The following is a 24,841-nucleotide window of genomic DNA, read 5'->3' as shown; positions in this document are numbered from 1 at the left end:
ACAATACCGAAAACTATGCCACACTTACTAATAGTACCTTCAAACAAATAGGTTTTCGAATTAGAAGGTAGAGAGAGAGGTGCAGAACATTGTAGGGTAAAGAATCCCAGAGCTGAGTTCCAAAGTGAAGAACGAAACCTATGGACTACCGTATTAAGATGTAAACATAAATATTATTACATTGTTTTTAAATGCATGAGTACTGGAATATCTCAATTGTTTTTTTCTAGTTTCACTGTACCCCCAGGTGTACCTTCATCTTCTTTCGACGCTCAGGTATGCAAATTACCCTTATGTAGTTATGACATATAAGCAAAGCTTGTAACATTAAAAATAGAAACAGGATTAATACACCCGATACAAGATTTTAGCAATCTAACCGATGATGATGAATGATGATGAATGATGATGATGATGATGATGATGATGATGATGATGATGATGATGATGATGATGATGCAGATCAAGCTGAAGAAGCACCTTTTTCCCTTTGGGGCGAAGGTCAAGGATACCATGATCTCGAAAAAAAACACCAATGAGTACACCAAACTTGTCACCAACTTGCACAACTGGGTCACAGTGCAGAGTTTCAAGTGGAAGTTTGATAAAGGGACCAGGGTAAGTATCTGGAACCGAAATAGAACTTTTAATTGTCCTTTCACCAATCAGTTTCAATCAAAAGCCATATAATGTCGTTTATCTCTGCTATTTAGCTGTGAAAAGAATACTTTTTCTCGTTTTCTCGTGAACCAAGGTGCGTTTACAATGATGGACACCAACAGTTTGACAGTCCAGTGAAACGTAGAGCGAAAGAATAATTAAAACAGAAAAAGCAAACAGAATTTCATTCTGTCAAAATAGAAGCAAATTGTCTGTACAAACGAGCATTATTCACCATTTTTAGTGAAAAAACATTCACAGGCAGAAGTCTCTGATAGATGTTGTCCTTAGTGGAGACGTTCAGAGTTCATGCTTAATGTTTGTCATATGTGATACCAGTTCAAGGTTTCTCAGCATAGGCACCTATTTTTTTTTCTACTACTACTACTACTGCTAAAATGCGAAACCTAATAAAAAAAGAAAAAAAGAATAATAATAGAAAAAAAAGCACAGAAAAAATTAAAAGAAAGATTTTTTTAGTGCATCAGTCTTCTGTAATCACTAAATGATCAGGTGATGACTAATATGTGAGAAAGACCGATTTTTGTGAAATCTCTGGACCCCCCTCTGTTGCAGGAGAGTCCAGACTTCAGTAACGCTGTGGACGCCACAAACGTCCTCAACAGTTATGGGTGAGCAGCTCGCACAGACGATAAACTAATGGCTGACACGATGAACAAACACAAAATGGTGGTCCCTCATTAGAATTTGTCATTTTTAAGAACTATTTTCTTTGTTGTACTGATAACGGGATCTAAACATGACAAAATGCATCAGAAATTAAAAAAAAAAACCCAGCTGTTAACTCGTCCTTCTAGAGTCATTAACCCACTCCTTAGAAAAATTATCTGAGAAGACAAACATTCTTTGAAAATTATTGCGAACTATGGCGGTTACAATACGTGTGGGTATAGCCGTATATTTCTGTGTGCGTGTACATCATGCGTATGTGTACGTGCATGCATGTGCATATATATGTATGTGTGTGTGCATGTGCGTGTGCATGTCTATTGTTCCAGAGTGAAGGTGCGCGGACACAACATCATATTTAACGTGCCAGACAACATTCCAGACTGGGTTCTGCTGCTCCGTGGACAGGAACTGAGAGACGAGTTGCAAACACGTACAGTACATGTGTAATATTACTCTCGGCAAGTAAGTGCATATATCTGGCTGTCCTTTACTTGAGAGAGGGTTATAGTGTGTGAGTGCTTTTTAGCGACAGAGAGAGTGAGCAAGAAGGATTTTTCTTTAGTTTACCCAGTTGTAATTTAGTCTTGTGCAGAGGGTCAGACACGATTGTAACTACCTATGTGCTATTACTGGACCAGAACCATAAATTCAGTAATAAAAAAAATAAAGAACCAGTGAACGAATGAAAGAAAGTAAAATATGATTGAAATAGAGAAAAACCATAACTGACCAATATGTCTGTCTGTCATCTACACACTGACGAAATACGAATTACGATTAAAAATTTTTGAAAGAACGCTTTACGCAAGTAAAAACCTTCAAACATTTTAATCAAATTAGCTAAAGTAAAGTTGATATGTTTTCGTGTTAATATGCATTTTTTTAATACAGGCATTTCTGATTTCTGGTTGGTTTTTCGCTTTTGATGACGTCACAAGAGTCAACGACATCTAACCCGAAAATTCTTCCGACATGGCTACAAAATTCTTGAAATGCTAATTTTTCTTAATGGCTCGTTTCTTTTGACCAGCTTTTTGTTGAGCAGTCACGCTCTATCTGCTCTGTATTTCAGGCTGGACCACTGGGATGTCATGAATGAAGATACACATGGTCTGTACTACCAACAGATGCTTCAGGACCGAAACTTCACGAAGAACCTGTTCCGACAGATGAAAAACTGTGACAACGTCACCAAACTATATTTTAATGATTACCAAGCCGTGGACATCGGAGGATCCACAGAGGTACCAACTACTTCAAAAGTCGTTCAAACGAATACCAACCACAAGAAAAAATTTAATTTAAGCTTAAAGAAGATTATTCATGATTCGAAACTGTGTTAAATGTCTTTGATGAGTAGCAAAGAGCCATAGCAATATTTTGTACTCTTGCTAGTTATTTATTCATCATTTAAATATGTTTTTATGTGTGTTTGTTTCCAGGAATATTATCAGATAATAAAAGCATACCTTGCTGAAGGCGTCCCTGTCGAAGGATTAGGAACGGAGGGCCACGTTCAAACCAATACTGCCACTGATCCAACACTAATTTGGGTATTTACCTAATCAGTCTTTTCCTCACAGAGTTTTGGCCAGACAGAATTTAGAATAAAACATCAATTTCCCATTGGCCCATCAAATTATTAGACTGTTTTCTTCTGTTCCATCTCTTTCACTTTCTCCCTCTCTCTCACACACACACAAACACACTAAGAAAACTAGGCACGAGTATGAAAAAGATAAAAGCGTTGATGTTTTTGCAGACTAACTTTTATAATATGCTTGAAATGTTTCACAGAGAAGACTCGACCGTCTGGGAACGCTGGGAACAGAAATCTTTGCGACGGAGTTCGACGTAGAATGGCCGGAGTACGTGCAGCGCGCTGATTGGATAGAAGACGGCATCCGTGCAATGTTCAGTCATCCCGCCATGAAAGGTATCATCTACTGGAGTTTCTGGGACCAGGACACGGGAAATGTTAACAGGGAGCTCATTCAGGGAACCAACTTGACGGTAGGTTTGAATGACGTGATAAAAAACTCACAGAGTTTATCTTAATGTATCTGGTAAACATCCCGTCAAAGCTCTCTCTCTCTGTCTCTCCATATATATATATACACACACAAAATTCGGAAAGTGTAGATTGACTTAGCTTACTGCAGTCCAATGGACCAATGTTTAATAAAAATTAAACTAATAAAAAACAGGATTCATTAACTGACGTGTTTTAAACCACTGACTTAAAGCAAACCTAAACGCAGAGGTTACTTGTCTATTGGATCCACATGCACTTTAGATAATATTCAACGTCCTCAAGCCATTTAATTAATAAAATGCGAAATACTTTATGGTATGTTTCTTAAAACTTGTCATTTATTTAAAAAAAAATATTACTTTCTTTATTCATATCACTTTCAGCATTAACAGAGTTGTAAAATCACTATCTTTTACAGATCATCGAGCCTGGACAGAGGTATTTCTGTTTGTTTAAGAAAGAATGGACAACAAATGTTGTAAAAAACCTTGGCAGCGATCTGAAAGTTGACTTGCGCGGTTTCCAAGGCGACTACGAAGTGACCATAAGAAAGTCAGGAATACCTGTGCAAGTGGAGCGTTTTAGTCTGGGTACAAGCAACCTCTCGGTCAACATCAAGATCACCGACAAGACAAGTACATACCTTTTCCTTGTTTCTCTTTCTTTCTTGCGGTGACGCAACAGTTAGTGCCTGTCACCAATACAGTGAAGGTTGGATGTCCAGGGTAGGGTTCATCTCTCTGCATGTGGCATCTGTTTACAGGGCTGGGTACTTTGCCGTGATATAGCCTTACATGCCGGCTCGGCGTAAAACACCAATTCCACACTTTCTTTCTTTTGTTTTCTTTGTCTACTCAGCGGCGATAAATACGGCGGTGGAGAATGACTACGTACCCAGGTGTGTCAGCCATCGTGGCCAGAAGTCTCTGGGGCTGCAGTCCACGTCATCCACAAACATGCAGCTCACCTGCGTCAATGTCGAGTCCACTCCCTCTGGTGGCAACGAAGATGACGTGGCATCGGTCACCTGCGGAACGGACCGCGTCATGACAGGCTGCACGAGCTACCAGAACGTGAGGGTCAAACGCTTGTCATTTGGCACTTACTGAGAGCTGTTACAAGCGAGATCACCCACAAAGTGGACCTTTCAGATTTATGTCTCTGGTTCCACGTGTGACATCGAAATTAAAAATTCTCTGAATCGAAACAATGAAACAAATATTGTCTAACACCTTACATTAGAAGAAAAAAAGTAAAATTGGGTAGAATCGGACAAACGATGTGGATTTGTATAGAAAGCACTCGTTAACGTTTCAGGGTCAGCTCTGGACGAGAAAAGGAGAACAGATTGTCATTGAGAATGGCGTGGCCATGTGCAAGGCGTACAACGGTAGAAACTCCGAACAAGGTAGATATCACTAAGTAAAAATAAATAGAAGCAACAACAAAATTATAAGCTTGTTTGTGCTAATAGGACAGTTACCAAAACAAAAGTAGAAAATTTATATCAAGAATTTAACACTCGAGTACTCTCTTAAGGTGTGACAGCAGCTGCGCGGTGCTGTAAAGTGAATGGCCTCACCTGTGACTATCGGATAGCAGGTCCATCCTCACCTTTTGACGGCGCCCAGGCCGAGGCCATATGCCCAACAAATACTCAGGCTTTAGGTGAGAAACCTGAAAAACAGGCTCTATTTCATTTTTTCGCTACAGATTTTATGAATAGTAAAAACCTCTAGGTTTTTCTCAGGTTTGTTTATCGCCTGCTCAGTTAAGAACAATGCTTCATTCAATCCTCTTGGTTTGAAAAAGTCAAAAGTTGAACTTAATCCTCTCCAATGCTAACTGCAGGCTGCTCCAGTTACAGTCGTTACCCAGATATGGATGGGGTATATACTAACGTCACAATAAACAGCTGCGTGTCACAGAGTGGAAGCCCTGTCTCCAGTAATCCAGGTGAACGTTCAGGTGAGCCAATACGTTTTGCAAAGTTGTGATTTTCTCAGAACATGTGATCACGATCAAGAATGTGTAGAGATCATGTGCTTGAACGGTAGAAATAATTTTATTTTTACAATTTTAAAATCTGACTCGACTGAACATGGTTATAAGTTATTTTACGAGGATAGCGCCATATCTACGCAGAAATGAAAGTCTCCCAATCGATAGCCTAACCCTAATTGCCTAAAACTAAATACTAAACCCAGTCTTAGAACTATGAGTAAATAAGCTCTCAAAAAGGGAAGTAACTTTGTCCGATTGAACATGCTCAAGTCACGCCCCCTAATATCCGTCATGCGCACCGGTGGTGGTGCTGTATTGCTTTTGTGACATATCCAGTTCCAAGTCTTCTTTACTCGCAGGTTCTAGTGTTGTTGCTGCCTGTTGCTCTTCTCCTGACCTTTCATGTACACGTGTTTCGTCACTTCCGACAACTCTTAGTGCTGGAGATTACCAAACAGTGACCTGCCCTTCCAGTACTACCATGGTGTCGTGCAGTTACTTCGCTCCAGATGGCAGGTCGGGAGGAGCCAGAATCTCTGGTGAGTTTTCGACAGATTTTTTTGGGGGGTTCTCAACTGCTCTACTGAAGATTGGTTGGAAACCTGTACTCAAACAGCACTTTACTGAGCCATACCACTGAGCCATACCACTGAGCCATGATACTTGTTAATAATAAAGTCTATGGTCCCGTATCCTCATGGTCATTGGAACAGCGAAATGTAGGTGGCTCAATGTGTTAAGGCCACAACATGGAGAAGGAGGAGTGAAGCCGTCTCCTTCCTCGTCTTTTTTTCGACTTGCCTGATAAATCAGGTACTTATCACTGCATGGTGGGGACAGACGACCGTCCAGTTACATGTTCAGGCCCAATCACGCACCTGTTATCTTTGGCTCCTGACTAGAGTGCACCAAGTGCTTAACCACTGGGCTTCTAAGAGAGGGTATGATACAACAATATGAGAGGGGGTAGTAATTGTAAACAACTGCTTTATATTGAGTGTTACAGTGAGTGTTCCAACTAGGTAATTAGGAACAAGCATTGTAAAAACTTTCCAGACCATTACATTGTTACGGAATAGAGCCCTACGAGGGTCTCGTATGGTGTAGAACTCTAGATAACGGTTTTGGAAAAAAGTGGGATCTGCTGTGAAAACCTCAAGTAATTTTTAGTTCGTAGCCACAATGAATTATAAAGGTTTACTTTACATATAAACATACCAAAACACTAACTCATTAAGATTTTACTGGCTTGCGCTGTGTGTGTGTGTGTGTGCGCGTGCGTGTCCATGTTCTTTTGTGTGTAATTTGTTTCAGATTCTAATGGTGTCGATGAATGCATAGTGTACATGGGAGACAGCTTGTCTTCAGGTTCGCGTGGGGTTACAGCCACTGCCACCTGCTGTATGTAAACCAACCTACGTGGCGCTGACTGGTGGTCACTGTCAAATCTACAGATACTTGTTTTAGAATGTGATAAACAGAGAAATAAACTCAGGAAACACAATCTTTATCTTTCTTTCTTTAGACATGTGAGTGGTGAAGTCACGGTGTGATGCCGACAGTGAGACGATCACAATGATAATGTCGCTACCTGACGATTTCTCAGTTTGACTTATCTCTCACACACATACACGATCCGGCAAAACATGCAATTGCTTCTCTTCACTAGAGATGAATTGATGTGATTATCTTAAATGCTGATATTTTGTTATTTCAAAAGTAGTTATCTTTGTTAAACTCGCGACTACGGAATGAAAAGAGGGGAGAGAGAAAGTATGCGTCTGTGGCAGTACTTACAAAGCAAGAGAAGCTCGCTTCTCCCGGACGGGTGAACTCAAGGAGAAGTGTCTTTTTTCCGAAGGTATAAAGCGTTGTGCAGACCTAAAAGACAATCATTCATGTTTCTTTACCAATGACACCTTTGCCACCACTTTATTTCTACAGCTCCAAAGATAAAACATCATCAGTGGGGTCTGGGCACCGGTTTATAATTTTGGAAACAAGACTCTTATCCTTAAAATTCTTCTTTTCATGACGGCAGCGACTTAACTCTCACTGCATAACTACTGTCCCTAGAGAGAAACAAGTTTGTAAGTTGTATAAACATCTTTGTAGAGACAAGACAAATCTTCTTATCATGGATGCAAAGACTGAATACCATCTGCAACAATTTAACAGTTTTTCGTTTCTTTTCATTGTTCGGTAAAGAGAAGAACTCTTCTGTGCCGGGTGGTGACATTCAAGAGCAAATACCACAGTTAGTTTGTTCATATTCTTTGGACAAACACAACTATAGGACATAAATTGACTAGTCATCAATGAATATCAACATCTTTGAAGGTTTGTAATATTTTTGTTTGTACCAGATTCTCATTTTTGAGTCACCATAAAGAAATCAAGCCGTCTCGATCTTCTTTCAAACGACTCCTTGCATGAGGTTAGATCTGTTCTAATTACTGTTCCAATCTTTAACTCTTCTTTATTAATTTAAATTGTTTCACAGCCTTTCATAGATGCTGTTGTAACTTTAAAAAATTAAAATCTCAATAAAATCTCATGATCTCACACAATACAGTTAAAAAAAAAAAAAAAAAAAAAAAACAAAATCGTGGGTTACATGAAGTAAGCTACCGCACTGAATGATATACCTTCCTGTTGATAGCTGGAAGGGAAAATGAGGGCCAGAGTTTAGAAAGGAAACAATGGTTATGGCCACTTAGGTTGAACTAGTGATGCCAGGTACGAAATGCAGTAAATGAACTATGAAGTGTTATGGCACTCGCGACGCGTCGGAAAGGTATTGGCCGTTTGATCTCTCTTTATAGAGGGTTTGCTAAGTGCCGAAAGTAAATAAAAAACTAGAAGCAGAAATGTGCAGGTGTCGCAATTCAAGTGGACAGAAAACTTGTACAGTCTGGCGACATTCTAGAGTTGGGTAAACAGTCCCTGGGAAAGGACCATGAAGTGTGTCTTATGGTGCAGAACGAGATATGTTCACAAAGTTTTATTTAGCAGTGGAAATGCGGAGGACGGAGAGGAGTAGGGGGAGGAGTAGAAGAGAGAGGAACAATATAGAACGAACAGGAAGACGTGAGTTACCAAATGCTCGTGTAGGTAAGAACACCTGAAGAATTCCCTACTTAGATGGTATTTTACAGCTGATAGACAAAACCTCACAGCTCATCAGGGGGTTTCATAGGACACTCTCATCTATGGAAAAGGAGGTTAGCTCATCTTGAAGTGTTTCTCGTTCACTAGTGTTCTTCAAGATGTCGAACAGTACATGGATTCAGCTCAACTCTCCTTTTTGGCTGATGGGATGTTGTTATTTGTACTCTTGTAGGCCCTCTTCTTCCCATTGCGGGCCTCTAACCTTCCTGCGAGACTCTCAAATGACTTCTTGAAGTCAATATAATTATGAAATCGATCTTGCTGATGTAGTAGATGATTTTCTATCCAAATCAGTGGAAGAAAAGGGGCAGTAGGCCATTCCCCACTTAAGGTACTCAAAACATATTGCTTTTTTTTTATTACTAGTGCTCACATGTTGACATTTGGAAAAGAATGTGGGATCCCAAATTTGGTAAGAGAACAATGCTTCTGGCCACTTGAGGGGGACTATTGACGTTAAGTATGAAATACAGTGACTGAACTAGGTAAATTTATGGTAACTGCAATGAAGTTGGGCAGTTATTGGCAGTTTGATAATTTTTTTTAAAGTGGGCCTGTTAAGCATATCAGCTAAAATGTGCAGGTGGCCCTATGCAAGTTGACAGAAACCTTGACCAAGCCCCTCGACATTCTAGAGTTATGTCAGAAATAGGTGTCATTGGCAAAAGATCGCGATGTGTGTCATACGATAGCAGAACTAAAACTTATTTAAGGAGTTGTGTTTGACGTGTCTGGGAGGGAGCGAGATGTAGAGATGAGAGGTGCAAGCTAGAAAGAGCAGGAAGAAGGAGTCAGGCTAAGTCCCTCTCATCAGCAGCAACAGAATTCACGTCTTGCAAGGTTAGTTGGTGTTTCATGGATGATTGGATTCAGATGAATAGTTTAGCCCAGCAGAGTCAGTTACAACCGAAACTGTTAGAAATTAGTTTCCTAAAAGTTATTTCCCCCGAAAAAGCCTTTCAACTCAGCTACCATGCTTAAAATGCACGATATGCAATTCCAGGGAAGAGAGAGTATGATAGGTGATATATGTTCATAGCTAGATGGTCGGCAGATGAGACGAGCAGCATTATTCTGGAGCTTTTAAAATCTGTCAAGAAGATATTTGGGAATTCCAACTGAAAGATAATTACAAGAGTCCATCCTTGATAGCACAAAGGCACAGATTAAAGTTTTAGTTGCATCGGTGGTGAGATAATGACGATTGGTTTTACTGGTAATTTTGAAGCAGTCAGGAGATCCGACGGTAGGAAAAGTTAGATCTTCACTTTTTAGAAAAATCCTCAGATTAGTGACATGTGGATGATATGAAATGTCTTTACCATCACGAGGAGTAACAAATCAGAAATGCCAAAGTTAAAAAAAAAACAAACAAATAAAAACGCCTGTAAAAGTGTGTTGGAGTTTTTTCTGCTTGTTACGACTCGCTTTTATCCTCACCTCTTTTCAAGTAATTCTTTTTATTTAAATTGCTTTATTTTAACCACTTTAATGTGCCACAAGTCAAAATAATTAAGCTATGCGGCATTGTCCATTTAAAACAAATATATGTTCCATTATGACACAACAGTTTCATGCTGGATATCAAATGTTAACATTAGTTGCCCTCGGGAAAATCGTTTAAAAGGACAAAGAATAGTTGGGCTGAAATTCTGAAAATTAATTTTCTAAATGATTTTCGGAGCTAAAAAGCGATCATTTGCTTACATTTGCTAAATCATAGTTCTGATGAGGCTCAAGCAGACTTCGATGCTGTGTTGTCACGTGACGACACTGAACCATCGACGTGAGAGCTAAATGTCAGACTTTCAAGTACGGATCCTGCAAATAATAAATGGAGATGTAATCATTCCAAATATTTCGTTCAAGCACTGAGTTTAGGCAACAATAATTGGTATTTAGTCTGTTGAATTTGTTCATACATTCATGCGTTCGCTCATTTGTTGCTGGTCGGTTGGTAGTTTCGCAAGGGATGGACAGCGCATAGACGCAATTGTCTTGATCACTAGTTCACATGTCTGTTCAGTAAAAGCTTCAATAAGCACTGGCCAATCCCGTCACAAAATGATTGAAATATTCATCTTTCTACTTCAGGTCCAAAAGGTATCTCAGATTTTTAATAAAGCACACACTAAAGCAAACACTCGAGACAATCTATTCCCAATTCAAGCAAATGTGATCCGAGAACAGATCTTAAGCTTCATACATTGGGTCCAGTAATTTACAGTTTTATTAGAAGAATGAGATCTCTCTAAGTCTCTTCCAATACTGTAACACTATATTGAAATGAGGTGCGCAGAAGCCTGAATCGGAGTAAATGATATAGTGAACCGGAGAAACATTACTTTTTATTGCATCCTTCTCGGAGAGTTATAGGCAAATTTTGACTTGAAGTGGACCACAAATGAATATAATTGGAAACATGAGAAATTGAGCGCTTTGCTCAAGTTTTAGAAGGACTGGGTGCCTATAAAACTTCCCTTACCCTGTTCTCTTGCATCCTGCTCCACAGGGCAGTGCTGAACCTTCTTGGTGAGTTTTCGGTTTTGTTAATCTTTATTTTATTTTTGTTTATTTTGCGCAGTTTACATAATCAAGCGTTTATGGTAATAGTTGAGGTCCAAAATATTTTGTCGGGGCCTGGTGCACATGTCTCCTCCAGGTAGTAGCTGGGAAGTTTGCCAAGCGACAGTTGGAATGATCATAAATCATATGTTGACAGAGTACTTAGGGTTAACTCTATTGCTGTTGGGTAACGGAATCGCCTAGGGCAGGATTAATGTGAAGTCGTAAGTCGCATTTCCAAAAATCTTCATTGGCTAGTGAGATCTTAAAGAGTCTTGCCATTAGTCTCAAGGGGTAAGTCGACTACTCAAACTTAGTTTCAAGACTTCAAATGAAGCAAGCACCTGATATGTAGAAATTAGTAGTGATGGACCGATGAATTGTTCTAATTTTTTTTTTCTAGTACAAGCAAGACTAAGATGCTTTTCGTGTCTTCCTGCATCTTGCTTCGTTCACATTTCTGGTCTGTTGTCGTGTTTGATTCGTTTGATGAAGCAGAAATGGGAAAAGCTTCTTCCATGGCCCCTAGCAATATCATTTTTTACTTCTATTAACATGATGTATTATTTAATATAATATTATTTAATTATTATTATTTGTATAAATTAATATGATGTCCTTGCACACATATATGTAAGAGCGCCTTGAGTCTGGCTGATGCTGGAAAAAGGCGCTATACAAATGAGATATTTATTTAAATTTTTTTATTTTGTTTTTTTCCCTTTTATTGGTTTTATTTTTCGCATTAATGTTTCACATTGTTAAGGTATTTTAACTGTGTTTTATGACTAGGATGTCTTTTAATTTCAAAGTAATATTAATTGCTTGTGATAAAAAAGTCAGTCTTCAGTAAAACAGAATGTCATGATGACAAAGAGACTACATCTGGCATAAATATTAAGAAATAAATGTCGAATTTCAGTTTAACCTTCTCACGATGGGGAGCCGAAGTTTCTTCGTGGTACTGCTGATGCTGGGGACGGGTAAAGGTCAGAACCTGATTCAGAACCCTAGCTTTGAGGGTGACCTGGTTGGCTCGTGGGACAACAACGGGTTCTTGATGGAGCGTACAAGTGGGGACAGGGTGGACGGTAACTTCGCACTCAAGGCCTCTTACCGGTGTGTATTCTGGAATAGTCTCGGATTTCCTTACCTTTTTCATATAACAACATAAATCATATCCTTAAATTCTTCAGTTACAATTTTTAAGCGGTTAGTGACTTGGAAACATCATGGCATAATACTGTATGGAAACAGAGTGTTTGAGTGTTTCATGGTTCAAAACGTGAGATAAACTTGAATGTACGTTTGGCATCTTGACAAGATTGTTTTGTGTTTTAAGGGATCGTGAGCTCGAAGGACCCCTTCAGGTACTGAACAATCTAAAACCCGGCAGTCGCTATGAAGCGAGTTTATACGTGAAACTTCTTAATGACATAAGCGGAGATCTGTGGCAGCCAATCAAAGTGATCATGCAGTTCACATTTAACGAGACAGGTAAGTGGGTGTCGTTGACATGTATAATTAGCAGAAACGTGTTTATTAGATGTCCGGTTGTACTCTTTGTGGCAAAACGCAGATGAACTCATGACAAGAGAAAGAATAACTCTTCCTTGTCTTGAAATATTTCTTCCAGTGAAGCGTTCATAAAAACTGAAATAAAGCTGTATCTTTTCTAATTGGACTGAACCACATAAAGTAATAATAAAAAATCAGTCAGATTACTCTAGTTCACTTACCATTGTTATAATTGATAAGCATATGATATTTTCAAAAGCAACATACGAATTTTGTTTTTATGGGTTTTTTGACAGACGTCGGTACATATTTCATCGCTACTCGTGGTTTGTGCGACTCGTCCATGGGCTGGATTTTTCTGAACGGAAGTCTAAACGCACCAGTAAGAGGTAAAAAAATAACTTCTTGACGCAAAGATGGACTACGCAACGCTGTCTAGAAACAAAACTTTCTGTTCAGAGCTGTGGAATTTAAAAGAACACTCTCTTGCACACACGCACACAGACACATCCAAGGCCATCACCAATCATCATCACCGGAAATAATCCCAAGATGGACAGCGAACACTTGCTATTAGTCATCTGACTGCAAAAATGGACAGCACCATTCCAAAATTATTTTAATGGCTTCAGCGTGTGAACGCTCGAGCGCGCGCATGCGTGTTTGAGAGAGACAGAGAGATAGGCAGACCTGTAACGTTCCACTTGGCATTAATAAATAGACAGAAAAAAAGGAAAAAGAAAAGGTTTTATTAGAGACAAGGAAAACATTGTACACAAGGTTATAATAATGACAAGAATGAAAACGCAATTGTATTAACAGAGATTTGTGTTAATGACACCGACAAAAGCGCACTTTACACAAGATTATCTTAAAGGCAAAACAGCAACAACTTTTCATATAAATTTTCAGTCGTCAAGTGCAAATAGTATTGTATTTTAACTTCTGTGACAGCTTTCACCTCGGTGAAGTTTGGCATTCGAGGCCCGGCACCTTTCGTTGACTTCTTGGTGGACAACGTCAGTTTGTATGAAGTCCCCGAGAACACCAACTGGTTCGCTGACTCCAACACGAACATAGATAAATACAGGAAATCCAATGCCAGTGTGAGGTAAAGACTCTCTGTTTTTCTTAATATTTCACACAATATTTGTTGCATGAAGTATCATGTCCATGTGTATCTTTATCTGTAAGACACGGACGTAAGTGAATACATGTCGCAGGCAGGTATTCAATACATGTGTAAACAAACTTTAAAAGATAGTATTTTGAAGGCCTACCAGCGATGCTAAATACAACTTCAGGATATCAACTGCACAGTGTTGTAATTTCTATATTTGTCATTTTCATCAAAACGCATTATGTTTGACAAAATTATCAATGAATTATCACTTAACATGCAAGAGTGCAAACACGAATCTCTCGAACACTTTTACCTACGAGAAATATGTGCTTTATATTTGAACTGTAAACTGTGTATTGATGATGAGCTAGTCAGAGCATTTGCAACAGCAAAACTGGACACAGGTCTACTGTAGGACCCGATACCTAATTTTCTCTAGTTTTTCCAATGCCAAGGTTTCTAGTGTTTTTACTTCAAGCGAAAAGAGCATGAATACAACTCTGCAAATACACATCTCATCCTGTTAGAGATTTGAATCCACGACTCACAGTTCTTGAGTCAGAGAGCAGCTCTTGCACAATACTATAATACAAAGGCAGACCTAATCATTTCTTTCTTTTTCTCTCAGTTTCAGTCTGCCAGCAGGTGTCCCTGCATCTGCGTTTGATGTTCAGGTAAGCAACCGACTTTAAAGGAGAAAAAGGTTGACCGATATGTCTACTTGAAAAATACTCTAAACAATACAGATGAACTTTTATTGAGTCTTTCTTTGCATTTCTAGCATGTTTTCTTGCAAGCTGAAAGTAGACAAAGGTCATTGTTTTTGAGCAGTCTAGATCGCTTTATAATATCTGCTTCATCGCCTGTCCAAAGCCCTAATATAGCAAAGGCATGGTAAAGATGATAATGAAGTGTTCGAAACCCGTCCGTATTTCACAATGGAAGCACAAAATTCAGCAAGAACACCATGGACTAAACGCTAGAGAGGTCATGAGATGCAGGTAAAGGGTCACATGCAGGAGGAGGAAGGCTTGCAAAATCTATCCAAAGCTCTTTTAGCTGAGGTTATCATTGCCACTGAATTTCTTTCTTTTGTAACCATTTGTTTATAACGGGTTAAAACTAAATGCTTAATCTCTCTTTAATGTTTCGAAAATATAACAAGGATCCATAAAATTAATATTTTCTGTCGTCATAACCCATTCCCTAACTCGATAGTGTTTTGACCATACAGTGAGACAACTACCATGGAAATGATAAATACAACCTTTAATTTGAGGACGATAAATCAACGTCAATGTACTGAAAAACCCTCATGCCAATATAGGTCCGACTCAAGAAGCACCTGTTCCCTTTTGGTGCGAAAGTCAAGGACACAGTGATCTCGCAACAACCTACTAACGACTACACCAAGTTCTTCTGCAACGTATTCAACTGGGCCACAGTGCAAAGCTACAAATGGAAGTTTGATAAAGGCACACGGGTGAGAGAGGCGTCTTGTCTTTTGATGAGCTTGTGTGTAGAAAGAACCCTTTGTTTATTTGTTTGTTTGTTTGTTTGTTTGTTTGTTTGTTTGTTTGTTTGGTTGGTTGGTTGGTTGGTTGGTTGGTTGGTTGGTTGGTTGTTTGTTTGGTTGGTTCGTTGGTTGGTTGGTTGTTTGTTTGGTTGGTTCGTTGGTTGGTTTGTTGGTTGGTTTGCTTGTTCGTTGGTTGGTTGATTGATTGATTGATTTAGTGATGAAAGTGCTTCCGCCTAGAGATAATTTTGCACGATGAGGAGAGGGGGAGCGGGGCTGAAACCGAAGTACCCAGAGAAACACCAGAAGCTCATCCTTAGGAACAGGTATGACATATAGAAAGTGACCCGAGACGAGGTCAGAACCCAGAGCCTTTCACTGCAGGTGTTTTAACTACTAAACTACTGGGTGCCCTTGACAATTCAAGAATGCGGTCAAAAGTACTAAATCAGAGAAGTATACGGATACTGGAGATGAAGGACAAAACAGTAATTAGCCATAACCGAGAACTTTGTACCGCCACAGGTTTTTGGGTGTAGGGTTGTTTCTCTAGAGCGGACAGATTTGGAAAAAAGCTGTTTTCCTGTCGTATACACATTTCACATTCCAATGTCTCGGCATGAACGCCTTGTCATTTTTTGTTGTTGTAATGTTCGTGATGGTGTGATGAAATAAAGACTGTATACTATCATACCTTCCCGGCTGATCCTCTGTTGCAGTACGCTCCCAATTTCAACAATGCTTTGAGCGCCACAAATGCTCTTCTAGCTAATGGGTAAGTGTAACAGTGCCTACGTGTATATACAGATGTGACTATGATGTATCTCTGTATATTCAAATACTATACATTATTATCGGTACATTTATGTGTGAGTGTATCTAGGTGGGTGTTGAGCCTTGTGCTATGGTGTATACTTGTTTCTGGGATTTGTTAGATTGAAGGTGCGTGCACAGAGCGTCTTCTTTGACGTGCAAGACAACGTACCCGACTGGGTTCTGGCTCTGAGTGGAGACGAGTTAAGAAGCGAGTTGGACAAACATCTACTCTACATGTGCAACATCACACTCGGCAAGTGAGTACTGGGAATCTTCGGCCAATTTTTGCTTTTTCCCCTTTTTTAAAGTTTTGATGTTTGTTTATATCTTTTTGTGTTTGTTTATTCTATCCTTTATTCTTTCATCCTTTATTTTTCTTTTCGCATTCCCACCAGTCCCGTCAGGTCTCTCCGTCTCATACATTCACTTGTCTCCTACTCACTGTCACGTGTCCCTCTTCTTGTCGCATGCAGACTTCAACACTGGGATGTACAGAACGAACACACGCATGGTCTGTACTACGAGGAGAAGCTGCTGGACAGGAACCTCACAAAGAACTTCTTCCGACAGATGAAGGCATGTGACAAAACCACGAAACTCTTCTTTAACGACTATCAAGCCGTCGATATCGGACCTTCTACTGAGGTATGTAGTTTTAAAACTGAACCAAATGAGAAAACAAATATTATATTTATTTATTAAAATAGTTTCCGGGGAGATGAGACCACCCAAATCTCTCTGGTAGAGTAGGATGACATGCTGAAATAATAATAATAATAAAAAAATTCACGATTCTTTATAATTGTTTGGTATGGATGTTTCTACACTGTGTACATGCTTGCTTGTCTGTACCGAAGTTATATTATTTGAGACGAGCTAAAAGCTCGTGAAATCTCCATTTTGCGCGCATCTGTTGTGATCATTACCGCTCGTGACTCAGAATTGGTGTTTGAAAGAGCATTATTGCTTACGTGATGTAATTATTGTCCATAAAAATTATTAACCATATATAGGAGGTTTGCAGAGCTAGCTTGACTAACAACGTGCATCCTACTGTATATTTATCTCAGTCATTTTACCATGCTTCAGGCTCTCTTCTCTGATTCCTTTGTCATGATTTCGAAGTATTTCAATGTATTTTCAATGTATTCTGACTTTAAGATGTACACGTATGTGTCACAGGAGTACTACCAGCTAATGAAGCAGTATCTGGATGAGGGCGTTCCAGTGGAAGGTCTAGGAGTTGAAGGCCATGTCAAGCCGTATCTGCCCCTCGACGCCGCGTTGATCTGGGTATTAACTGCTTTTTCTTTGGATCCGGGCATTTTCATCTCTTTTTCCATCACACATTTGTCACGTGGGACTTTGTTTACACTCATTTCAGTGGAAACATGAAGTCTTCAGTAGTCCTTACTGTTCTCTTGGTAACGATAATTTCAGAAAAGACTTGACCGTCTCGGGACGCTCCCCATAGAGATCGTAATGTCGGAGTTTGACGTCACGGCAGACGATGTCGTGCAGCGAGCCGATTGGATAGAAGATGGCATGCGAGCGCTGTTCGCTCACCCAGCTATGACAGCCATCATCTACTGGTGTATCTGGGACCTTGACTGTCAAGATGCCAACAAGGAGTTGATTAGGGGAAGCAATTTAGAGGTTGGTTTTCTTCATTTCTTCTGTTTGTATGTCAGTTAGGGTAATTGTTTGAATCTCTGCCAAAACTTCTCAAGTTTACACTTTCCGTTCGCAAACTGATGAAGAATTTAAAAATTTGTTTCTGTCTGAGGATATATGTCACAGTTATCGAGTTCATGAAATATAAATTATTTTGTGTGTATGTGTGTGTGGAGAGAATAATGAAAGAACAGCCTGTGCCAGTAGAGATTTGAAGACAGGAAGCTGTTCTCCCATGTACGAGGGCAATATAGTTGCACTTTCGGACCTTCTCGATGAGTGAACAGTGACACCTCATCTAATTTATTGAGTCAACACAAGACAGTGCAACTGATGGTTCGCGATGGAGTCTCTTAAAGGGTTGCAAAAATTCTCATATCACCAAGAACTCTCTTTAGTCTACAAGTGGTCTCTGTCTGTGTTCTGCTTCAGATCATTGAGCCTGGTCAGCGCTTCATCTGTTTGTTGAAGAAGGAGTGGACAACTAACATCGTCAGAAATCTCGCCTCCGGGCTGAACATTCCCTTCCGAGGTTTTCTTGGAGACTACGAGGTGATCGTGAGAAGGTCAGGCGTGCCCATACAGGTGGAACGTTTCAGCCTGGGTCAAGGTGGGACCTCAGTCAACATCCAGGTCACTAGTAGTACAGGTCTGTATTGAATTTCATGAAATAAAATGACAATGAGTAGAAATGTATTATTATAAAATACAATTCTTATTATTCTTATTATTCTTATTCTTATTATTGTTGAACACTCGAAGGAGATTGGGGAAACTGCCTTCCTCCATTCTTCCAAGCAGCAGTTATCCATGCTGTCCTTCTCTCGTGTTTGGCGTGCAGCGGCAGTGGCGGTGGTGGAGGAGACGGACTATGTTCCCAGATGCGTCAGTCACCGAGGGCAGCAGGGTCTGGGGTTGAGCAGCACGACATCCAGCAGCTCGCAGCTTACATGTAACTACGTCGTTTCCCCAGCTTCAGGTGGCAACGAAGACGACGAGACGTCGGTCAGCTGTGCGTCAGGTCAGGTCATGACTGGCTGCACGAGCTTTCAAAACGTGAGTTTTCTCATTACCTTCTTCTGGTCGCAAAGTTCAGGCTTCTTCGTGCTGACCACAGGTTGATTAATTCTCGACTCCTGGTCAAAAGCTCAGAGTTCCTTAATATCTACTCTGTAAGTGTCATCTACCGTGACTTCGCAGAAGAATGGCTAAATATGAAAAACAGAAATAAGAAGAAAAAAGGTATTCAAATTGTCGAGCGGATGTGGATCCAGAGGGTAAAATCCAAGAGCACAGCTGTTCGAAAACAAATTGGCGGCAGTACACACCGCCGTTATTTACTTCCTCACAACAAACACCCTTGACATACTCATTCCTTTGTATACCACCAACAAACAACCTTTGTAAACACCACTATTCCTGCACACCTCAGGGTATCCTTCACCTTCGTCCTCATGAATTTTTTATGATGCAAATTTTTCGATGTTTTTGTTGTCCAGGACCTGCTGTGGACGAGAAAAGGAGAAAAGATCGTGATTGAGAACGGCGTTGTCCGATGTAAAGCCTACAATGGTCGCAACTCCCCTGGAGGTAATGGTCGACATGTTTTGTGGCTGGTACACTTTCCCTAAGAGACTCTATAGGTTTACATTTCCAAATATTTTGACGAAAGTTAGTACTATTATTTTTAACAAATGCTCAAAAGTGTGAATACACATTTGACCTCTGCTCGCCCATTGGCTGTAGCCTTGACAACGCAGACGTCTCTGTGTACATTCGTGATGTTAGGTTGTACAACGACAAGATTCTAGATAATGTCTGTATTTAATCAGATTATCAGAAACAGTAAATCTCGATTAAAAAACAAATCTGAGGTAAATCAAGCTGACTCTGAGGCAGTCGGCTTCAAGCAACCAGGTGACAGGCTTCTGATGACGTTTACCTTGTACAGGTGTGAAAGCAACCGCTCGCTGCTGCAGCGTAGCAGGTCTGACGTGTGACTACCGGACAGCCGGACCCTCCTCTCCCTTTGATGGTGCTCAGGCAGAGGCAGTGTGTCCATCCAATACCTTGAGTATAGGTGAGAGAACTTCGAGTGTCCTTCCAATATGTATAATAAAATATATAGATAGATATATAAATAGATATTGATTTAATCTCATGTACTCTGATCAGTCTATGTTTGTAGCACCGTTGTATAAAGATGGAACCTTTGCTTGGTGTATGCTTTTTTTTGTAGATGGCTGAGAGAATATCTCCCTGTTTGCTACAGTCGACTATTATACCTTTGGAAATTAAAGTCTTTTACACTTTACACCGTAGAAGCTTTTGCTCTGCAGTATATGTATGTTTCTATATTTAGAATTTATATTATATATAAATTTGGAATCTCATTCCGTACATTCTGGAAAGAGAAACGTGTTTTGTATTTCTCTGTTTATTCTTCTCTCTTGTGCCACAGATTCACCGGATTCATTGTTACAGTGTCTCTTTGATGTTATCGATGTTATCGTCGCGTTTTATTCTACAAACATTCAGTCTTTATATATTTTTCGTTACTTGAGTGTAAGTAAATAAACAGGTTTGGTACGTTGCTCTTGGGCAGGATGTTCTTCTTACAGTCGCTACCCGGATATGGATGGAGTGTACGCTAACGGCACGGCAAACAGCTGCGTTGCACAGAGCGGTAATCCAGCCTCCACCATCCCGGCCGAACGTTCAGGTGGGTGTTTGTTAGAGCGGAACTGTACCTTATATTTTATAAAAATATATCAGTTTCTTATTACACCTTCCTGCAATCCTTCCGGTCAATTGCTCAACCTTAAATTAACCTTACCGCTCTTTCATGACTATCGCCCAAGGAGAACAAAGGAATGTTTTAGATGTTTGTCATGTACCAAATGTTAGGCCAATCCACAGAAATTTGAATAACAGAATGGTGCATAGTATATCCCTTGGCAGGTGTCTTCATTAGTTCTGTGCTAGAGATTCTGCAAGCAGTAAGACGTCTTTGAAGTCAAAGTGCCGTCTGTAGCATCAAAATGCCAAAACCTAACCAAAAAGCCATTGTAGACTAAAATAATGTAAAGTTCCGGCTGAGTGTTAAGAGAAATGAGCTGCTGGTGAGCAGAAGCGGCACTTAGTGTCATACAAAGAGTTCTTAAAAGAGGGTAAGAAAAATTTGCTAGCTGGAGATTAAAGGAAGCAGACGATGGAGATGTTCACCTGGTCCTGATCCTGTTTCTGTGTCCAAAAGGTTCCACCGCGTTTGCTGCGTGCTGCTCGGCTCCCGGCATGACATGTCTGCGCGTCTCCACATCCATGACAACACTGACTGCCGGAAATCAGCAAGCAGTTGTCTGCCCCACTGGCTACATCATGACGTCATGTGATTACTATGCTGCTGATGGACGCGCGGCTGGAGCCCGGATATACGGTATGCTAGTTTGACCAGATGGCGCTGTTCTAATATGAAGCTCTCGTTTCTTTTCTGGCTGGTTCATTTTTTTTCTTTTTGTTCAACGAGATATGTTATGCTCTAAATATGTAAAACCACCCCAAAAGTAGCACGAAGTATCTCTAGAGCAAAGAAAAAAAGAAAGAAAAACCCTCACATCTACGAAAAGAGGTAATAAGAATAGATATTACTCATTGATACTGTACTACACCAAACATTGACCCAAAGAAGAACATGTGGACTAGTCAAAAGTGTCTATTTCCTATTTAAGATATAATAAAATAATAAAAGCAACGTTTATCAATCTTGCCTCGTTGATACATTGTTTCAGAAACCAGCGGTGTGGAGAAATGCAAGGCATTCATGGGTGACAACTTGCCGACCGGCTCGAAAGGCGTTGTGGGTACAGCGACCTGCTGTGCGATGACGTCATAACGGGACGAGGCTTGAGGCAGAGTCATGATCCGAGGGCTGTGAACTATCCAATATATCCAAAATAAACGATTGTTTAAACCTACAAGCATGGGTTTGTTATGTTGAAGTGTTATGACTGTCGGTAGAATCAAAACCCTTTTTAAAGGATGTACGGAATGTTGTTTTCAGACGCATTAGAGATGCAAGATTAAAACTGCTGTCATGACTTGTCAGAATGACTGTGTGCCGCGCGGCTGATTTTTGTGTGGAAAGGTCTTAGTGATGGGAAAAACTTCGGGAGCCATCGGAAGCGTGACGTCAGCGACCGTGTAAACACTATGAAGGGCTGCATAAAGTTTATTGCGACATGCAAAATAACTCGAGGCCTAAAACTGATGACAGGTAAAGGTAAAATAAACGAGGGCCCAAAACCACCGAGATAATGTTAAACTACAAGTAGGTTAGATTAGTGACGATCGCGAGCACCGTCTAGGGCAGACCTGGGCAAAGGCCGGCCCGCGGGCCGGATCCGGCCCGCCTCCTGCCTCTGACCGGCCCGCCCGCTCGCCCGCCCGCCAATATATATACTATATATACAGTATTGGGTAAAACTGAGTTAACTATATTAGTCCGGCCCTCTAAGACCATTCCAATTTCGCATGCGGCCCCTTGGGAAAATTAATTGCCCACCACTGGTCTAGGGGTTATCTTGCTAAAGAAAACAAAAACAGACCGATTAAAATAAACAATTTCAGTAAGGGAGTAAACATTGATTTATTATATCTTCTTTTAAAGACCTGATTATATATATATATCTAGAGCAAACAATTTTTCAGTGCGGATCAGGTAACAAACAAAACACTGAAGAATGGGAGATAAGCGAAACCATTTTTTTTATGTATCTTACGTCCCTTTGATTAGTTTATCATCTGTCAGTTTGAATGAGTTGTTCCGGCACATAGTCAAATTGCTCAGGTTATTAGCTTGAGTATTATTTTAATAGCTTAGCTAAGTAAATTGAACAACATTTTAATTCATGTGGACCTTTGAAAACGTTATCAAAGAGACTTGTATAAACTTTACTCCAAAATTTGTTTGATTGTTTTATGGTTAATTGCTGTTTATTCGTTTGTGCTCTGCGCATTGAGATCACCTGCACACAAATTATTTGTTTTACAAATCTGATTATTAATATCTAAGGAAGAGAAAGACAGAGATATAAGTGACTACAGCAAGAAATACACTTTAAAGCTTTACAAGAATGAGACGACTGGAGCCTAAAACCACCCAGACCATAAACCAGAGACAGCATTTCGCATCGCCATGTTGTACAGCAGGAAATAAATGTGTGTGTCTAGATGATATTCTTTGAGTGTGCATGTATGTTTTGATGGTAATTTCTTACTAGGTCTGGCTAGCTATGAAAACTTTTAGATCATATATATCTATACATAAATGAGCGATGAATATGTGTAAATGTGCATGTGACAGGCAGGCAGGCAGGCAAGCAAACAATGTATTATTCTACACCTTGGTTCCCATGCCCGGAGCTAAGTAGTTACAAGTTTGCGAGGATTACTTCAACACGCAAAATATTAATCTCGAGAGCAATTGCGCGCCAGGTGAGACATATTACGAGGCAGGTGTCGACCACAACACTTGAACGAACTATGCACCTGCTGTCAGATGATTGCTTCGGGCTGTGGATTTACACGAGATATTCACTTAACTGCATCACAAGCGCCTTTGATCTTGTTTATTATTAGGGCATAGACAAATACAAGAGAAACTATTAATGAGCAATAAATGTAGATATGTTTAATACGCAATAAATGACTGGGGAAATGAGAAAACAACAATGAGACTTTCGAAGGTTTTTCGCTGCTTGTAGAATTTGCCATAACTTGTAACTATTCCTGAAATAAGTTGTTATGCTGCTCTGGACAAAACTGGATGAATTCTACTTGCCATTATCGCAATTTTTTTCCTTTTTTTGTCCTATATTGACACTTGATGTTGTCATTATGGAGGTGATCACAGTCTTTTTATTGTTGCTATTAGAATTCCCTCTTTTGAATTTTTTGAGAACTCCCCTGGTTGAACAATTTTTTTTTTTTTTGCGTTCAAGACCGAATAAGACAGATTAGTTTGAAGAGTTCCGCTCCTGTGAAAGAAAAAAAAGACCCCCCCCCCAAAAAAAAAAAAAAAAGCAAAACCACCAACAAAAACCCAAACCAAAAAAGTCCCCCTACAAAACACCACCACCACCACCACCACCACCACACCACCACCACCACCACCACCACCACCACCACCACCACCCACCACCACCACCACCACCACCACCACAAATAAAGCATAAACAAAGCATACTATATTCTATTGCTTTGCATTGTACTTTTTGTGATGTACAACACACGTGTTGCATTCCTAAAATACCATAGCAACTCAAAACACCTTTAGAGAAATGACATGCTCATACACAGCTAGGACCTTTTTGAAAATCACCATCTATGTTGAGATATTTCATGTTGCATAATACTATCTTATTAATGGATGCCATTTTGTCTAAAATTTCTTTCTATTGAACACCTGCGTAATATTAGCCCAAAGCCCTTGACGTCGGAAAAGTTAAAGTACACACAAAGAGTGTGTGGTAACAGGTGAAAAGATAAAATCTTGTTTTCTCTGAGAGAGGGTCGCAAAGTCGATTTTCTACACTTGTGACAAAGATTATGAGTGGTATTCCAAACACCAAGTAACTATAAAGGTATGCCACATTCACGGTTTCACCTTGTGTCAGACAGTCGTCTAGGAAATGTCCATGGTAAGTGGGAGATTTTTTTCCGTAAGTTTTTTTTTTTTACCGTTTATTTATTATTCACCGTTCATTCGCCCAAAACATACAGAATGTCTGTAAAGTTTTCATTCATACCAGACACCCTAAAGAGAAAATATTTTGCAGGTCAATCAAAACCAGCTTAGTTTAGATAACTTTTTTTTATTAAAGATGGATCTTTTATGAGCGGGCATTTAATTTCTAGACAGAATTAGTTTAGAAAGACAATTTTCTGTTTATTGAGGCATGAATGCTTAAACATGAAAAGATGTGTAACGGGCGCGTCACCGTTACTCGATACGAAAGATGAGAAAAGAAATCTAGAGGATAGGATAGACGAGAGAAGTAAAGAAGGG

The 24,841-nt window shown here is 39.8% G+C and overlaps 2 protein-coding genes across 2 annotated transcripts; both read left to right on the top strand.

Annotated features, from left to right (window-relative positions):
• Nucleotides 1–1,466: 1,466 nt before the first annotated feature.
• On the top strand, nucleotides 1,467–6,995 carry LOC112554562. The gene is made up of 11 exons (XM_025222379.1): nucleotides 1,467–1,815; nucleotides 2,426–2,597; nucleotides 2,796–2,906; nucleotides 3,151–3,366; nucleotides 3,807–4,023; nucleotides 4,247–4,461; nucleotides 4,706–4,796; nucleotides 4,928–5,056; nucleotides 5,240–5,356; nucleotides 5,752–5,931; nucleotides 6,707–6,995. Exons 1-11 carry the CDS (start codon nucleotides 1,793–1,795, stop codon nucleotides 6,799–6,801), a joined length of 1,566 nt encoding a protein of 521 aa, XP_025078164.1. The 5' UTR covers nucleotides 1,467–1,792; the 3' UTR covers nucleotides 6,802–6,995.
• A 196-nt stretch (nucleotides 6,996–7,191) lies between these two features.
• Nucleotides 7,192–21,749, top strand: LOC112554560 (exoglucanase XynX-like). The gene is made up of 19 exons (XM_025222374.1): nucleotides 7,192–7,253; nucleotides 12,051–12,247; nucleotides 12,471–12,625; nucleotides 12,943–13,035; nucleotides 13,601–13,757; nucleotides 14,398–14,443; nucleotides 15,097–15,252; nucleotides 16,005–16,060; nucleotides 16,221–16,358; nucleotides 16,575–16,746; nucleotides 17,284–17,394; nucleotides 17,542–17,757; nucleotides 18,208–18,424; nucleotides 18,617–18,831; nucleotides 19,275–19,365; nucleotides 19,727–19,855; nucleotides 20,381–20,497; nucleotides 21,032–21,211; nucleotides 21,564–21,749. Exons 2-19 carry the CDS (start codon nucleotides 12,066–12,068, stop codon nucleotides 21,665–21,667), a joined length of 2,535 nt encoding a protein of 844 aa, XP_025078159.1. The 5' UTR covers nucleotides 7,192–7,253; nucleotides 12,051–12,065; the 3' UTR covers nucleotides 21,668–21,749.
• Nucleotides 21,750–24,841: the final 3,092 nt, after the last annotated feature.

This window comes from Pomacea canaliculata, linkage group LG13 (genome assembly GCF_003073045.1).
Source record: "Pomacea canaliculata isolate SZHN2017 linkage group LG13, ASM307304v1, whole genome shotgun sequence".
Classification (NCBI taxonomy): Eukaryota; Metazoa; Mollusca; class Gastropoda; order Architaenioglossa; family Ampullariidae; genus Pomacea; species Pomacea canaliculata.
Note: the sequence above shows the minus strand (reverse complement) of the source record. Positions and strands in the feature narration are given on the sequence as shown.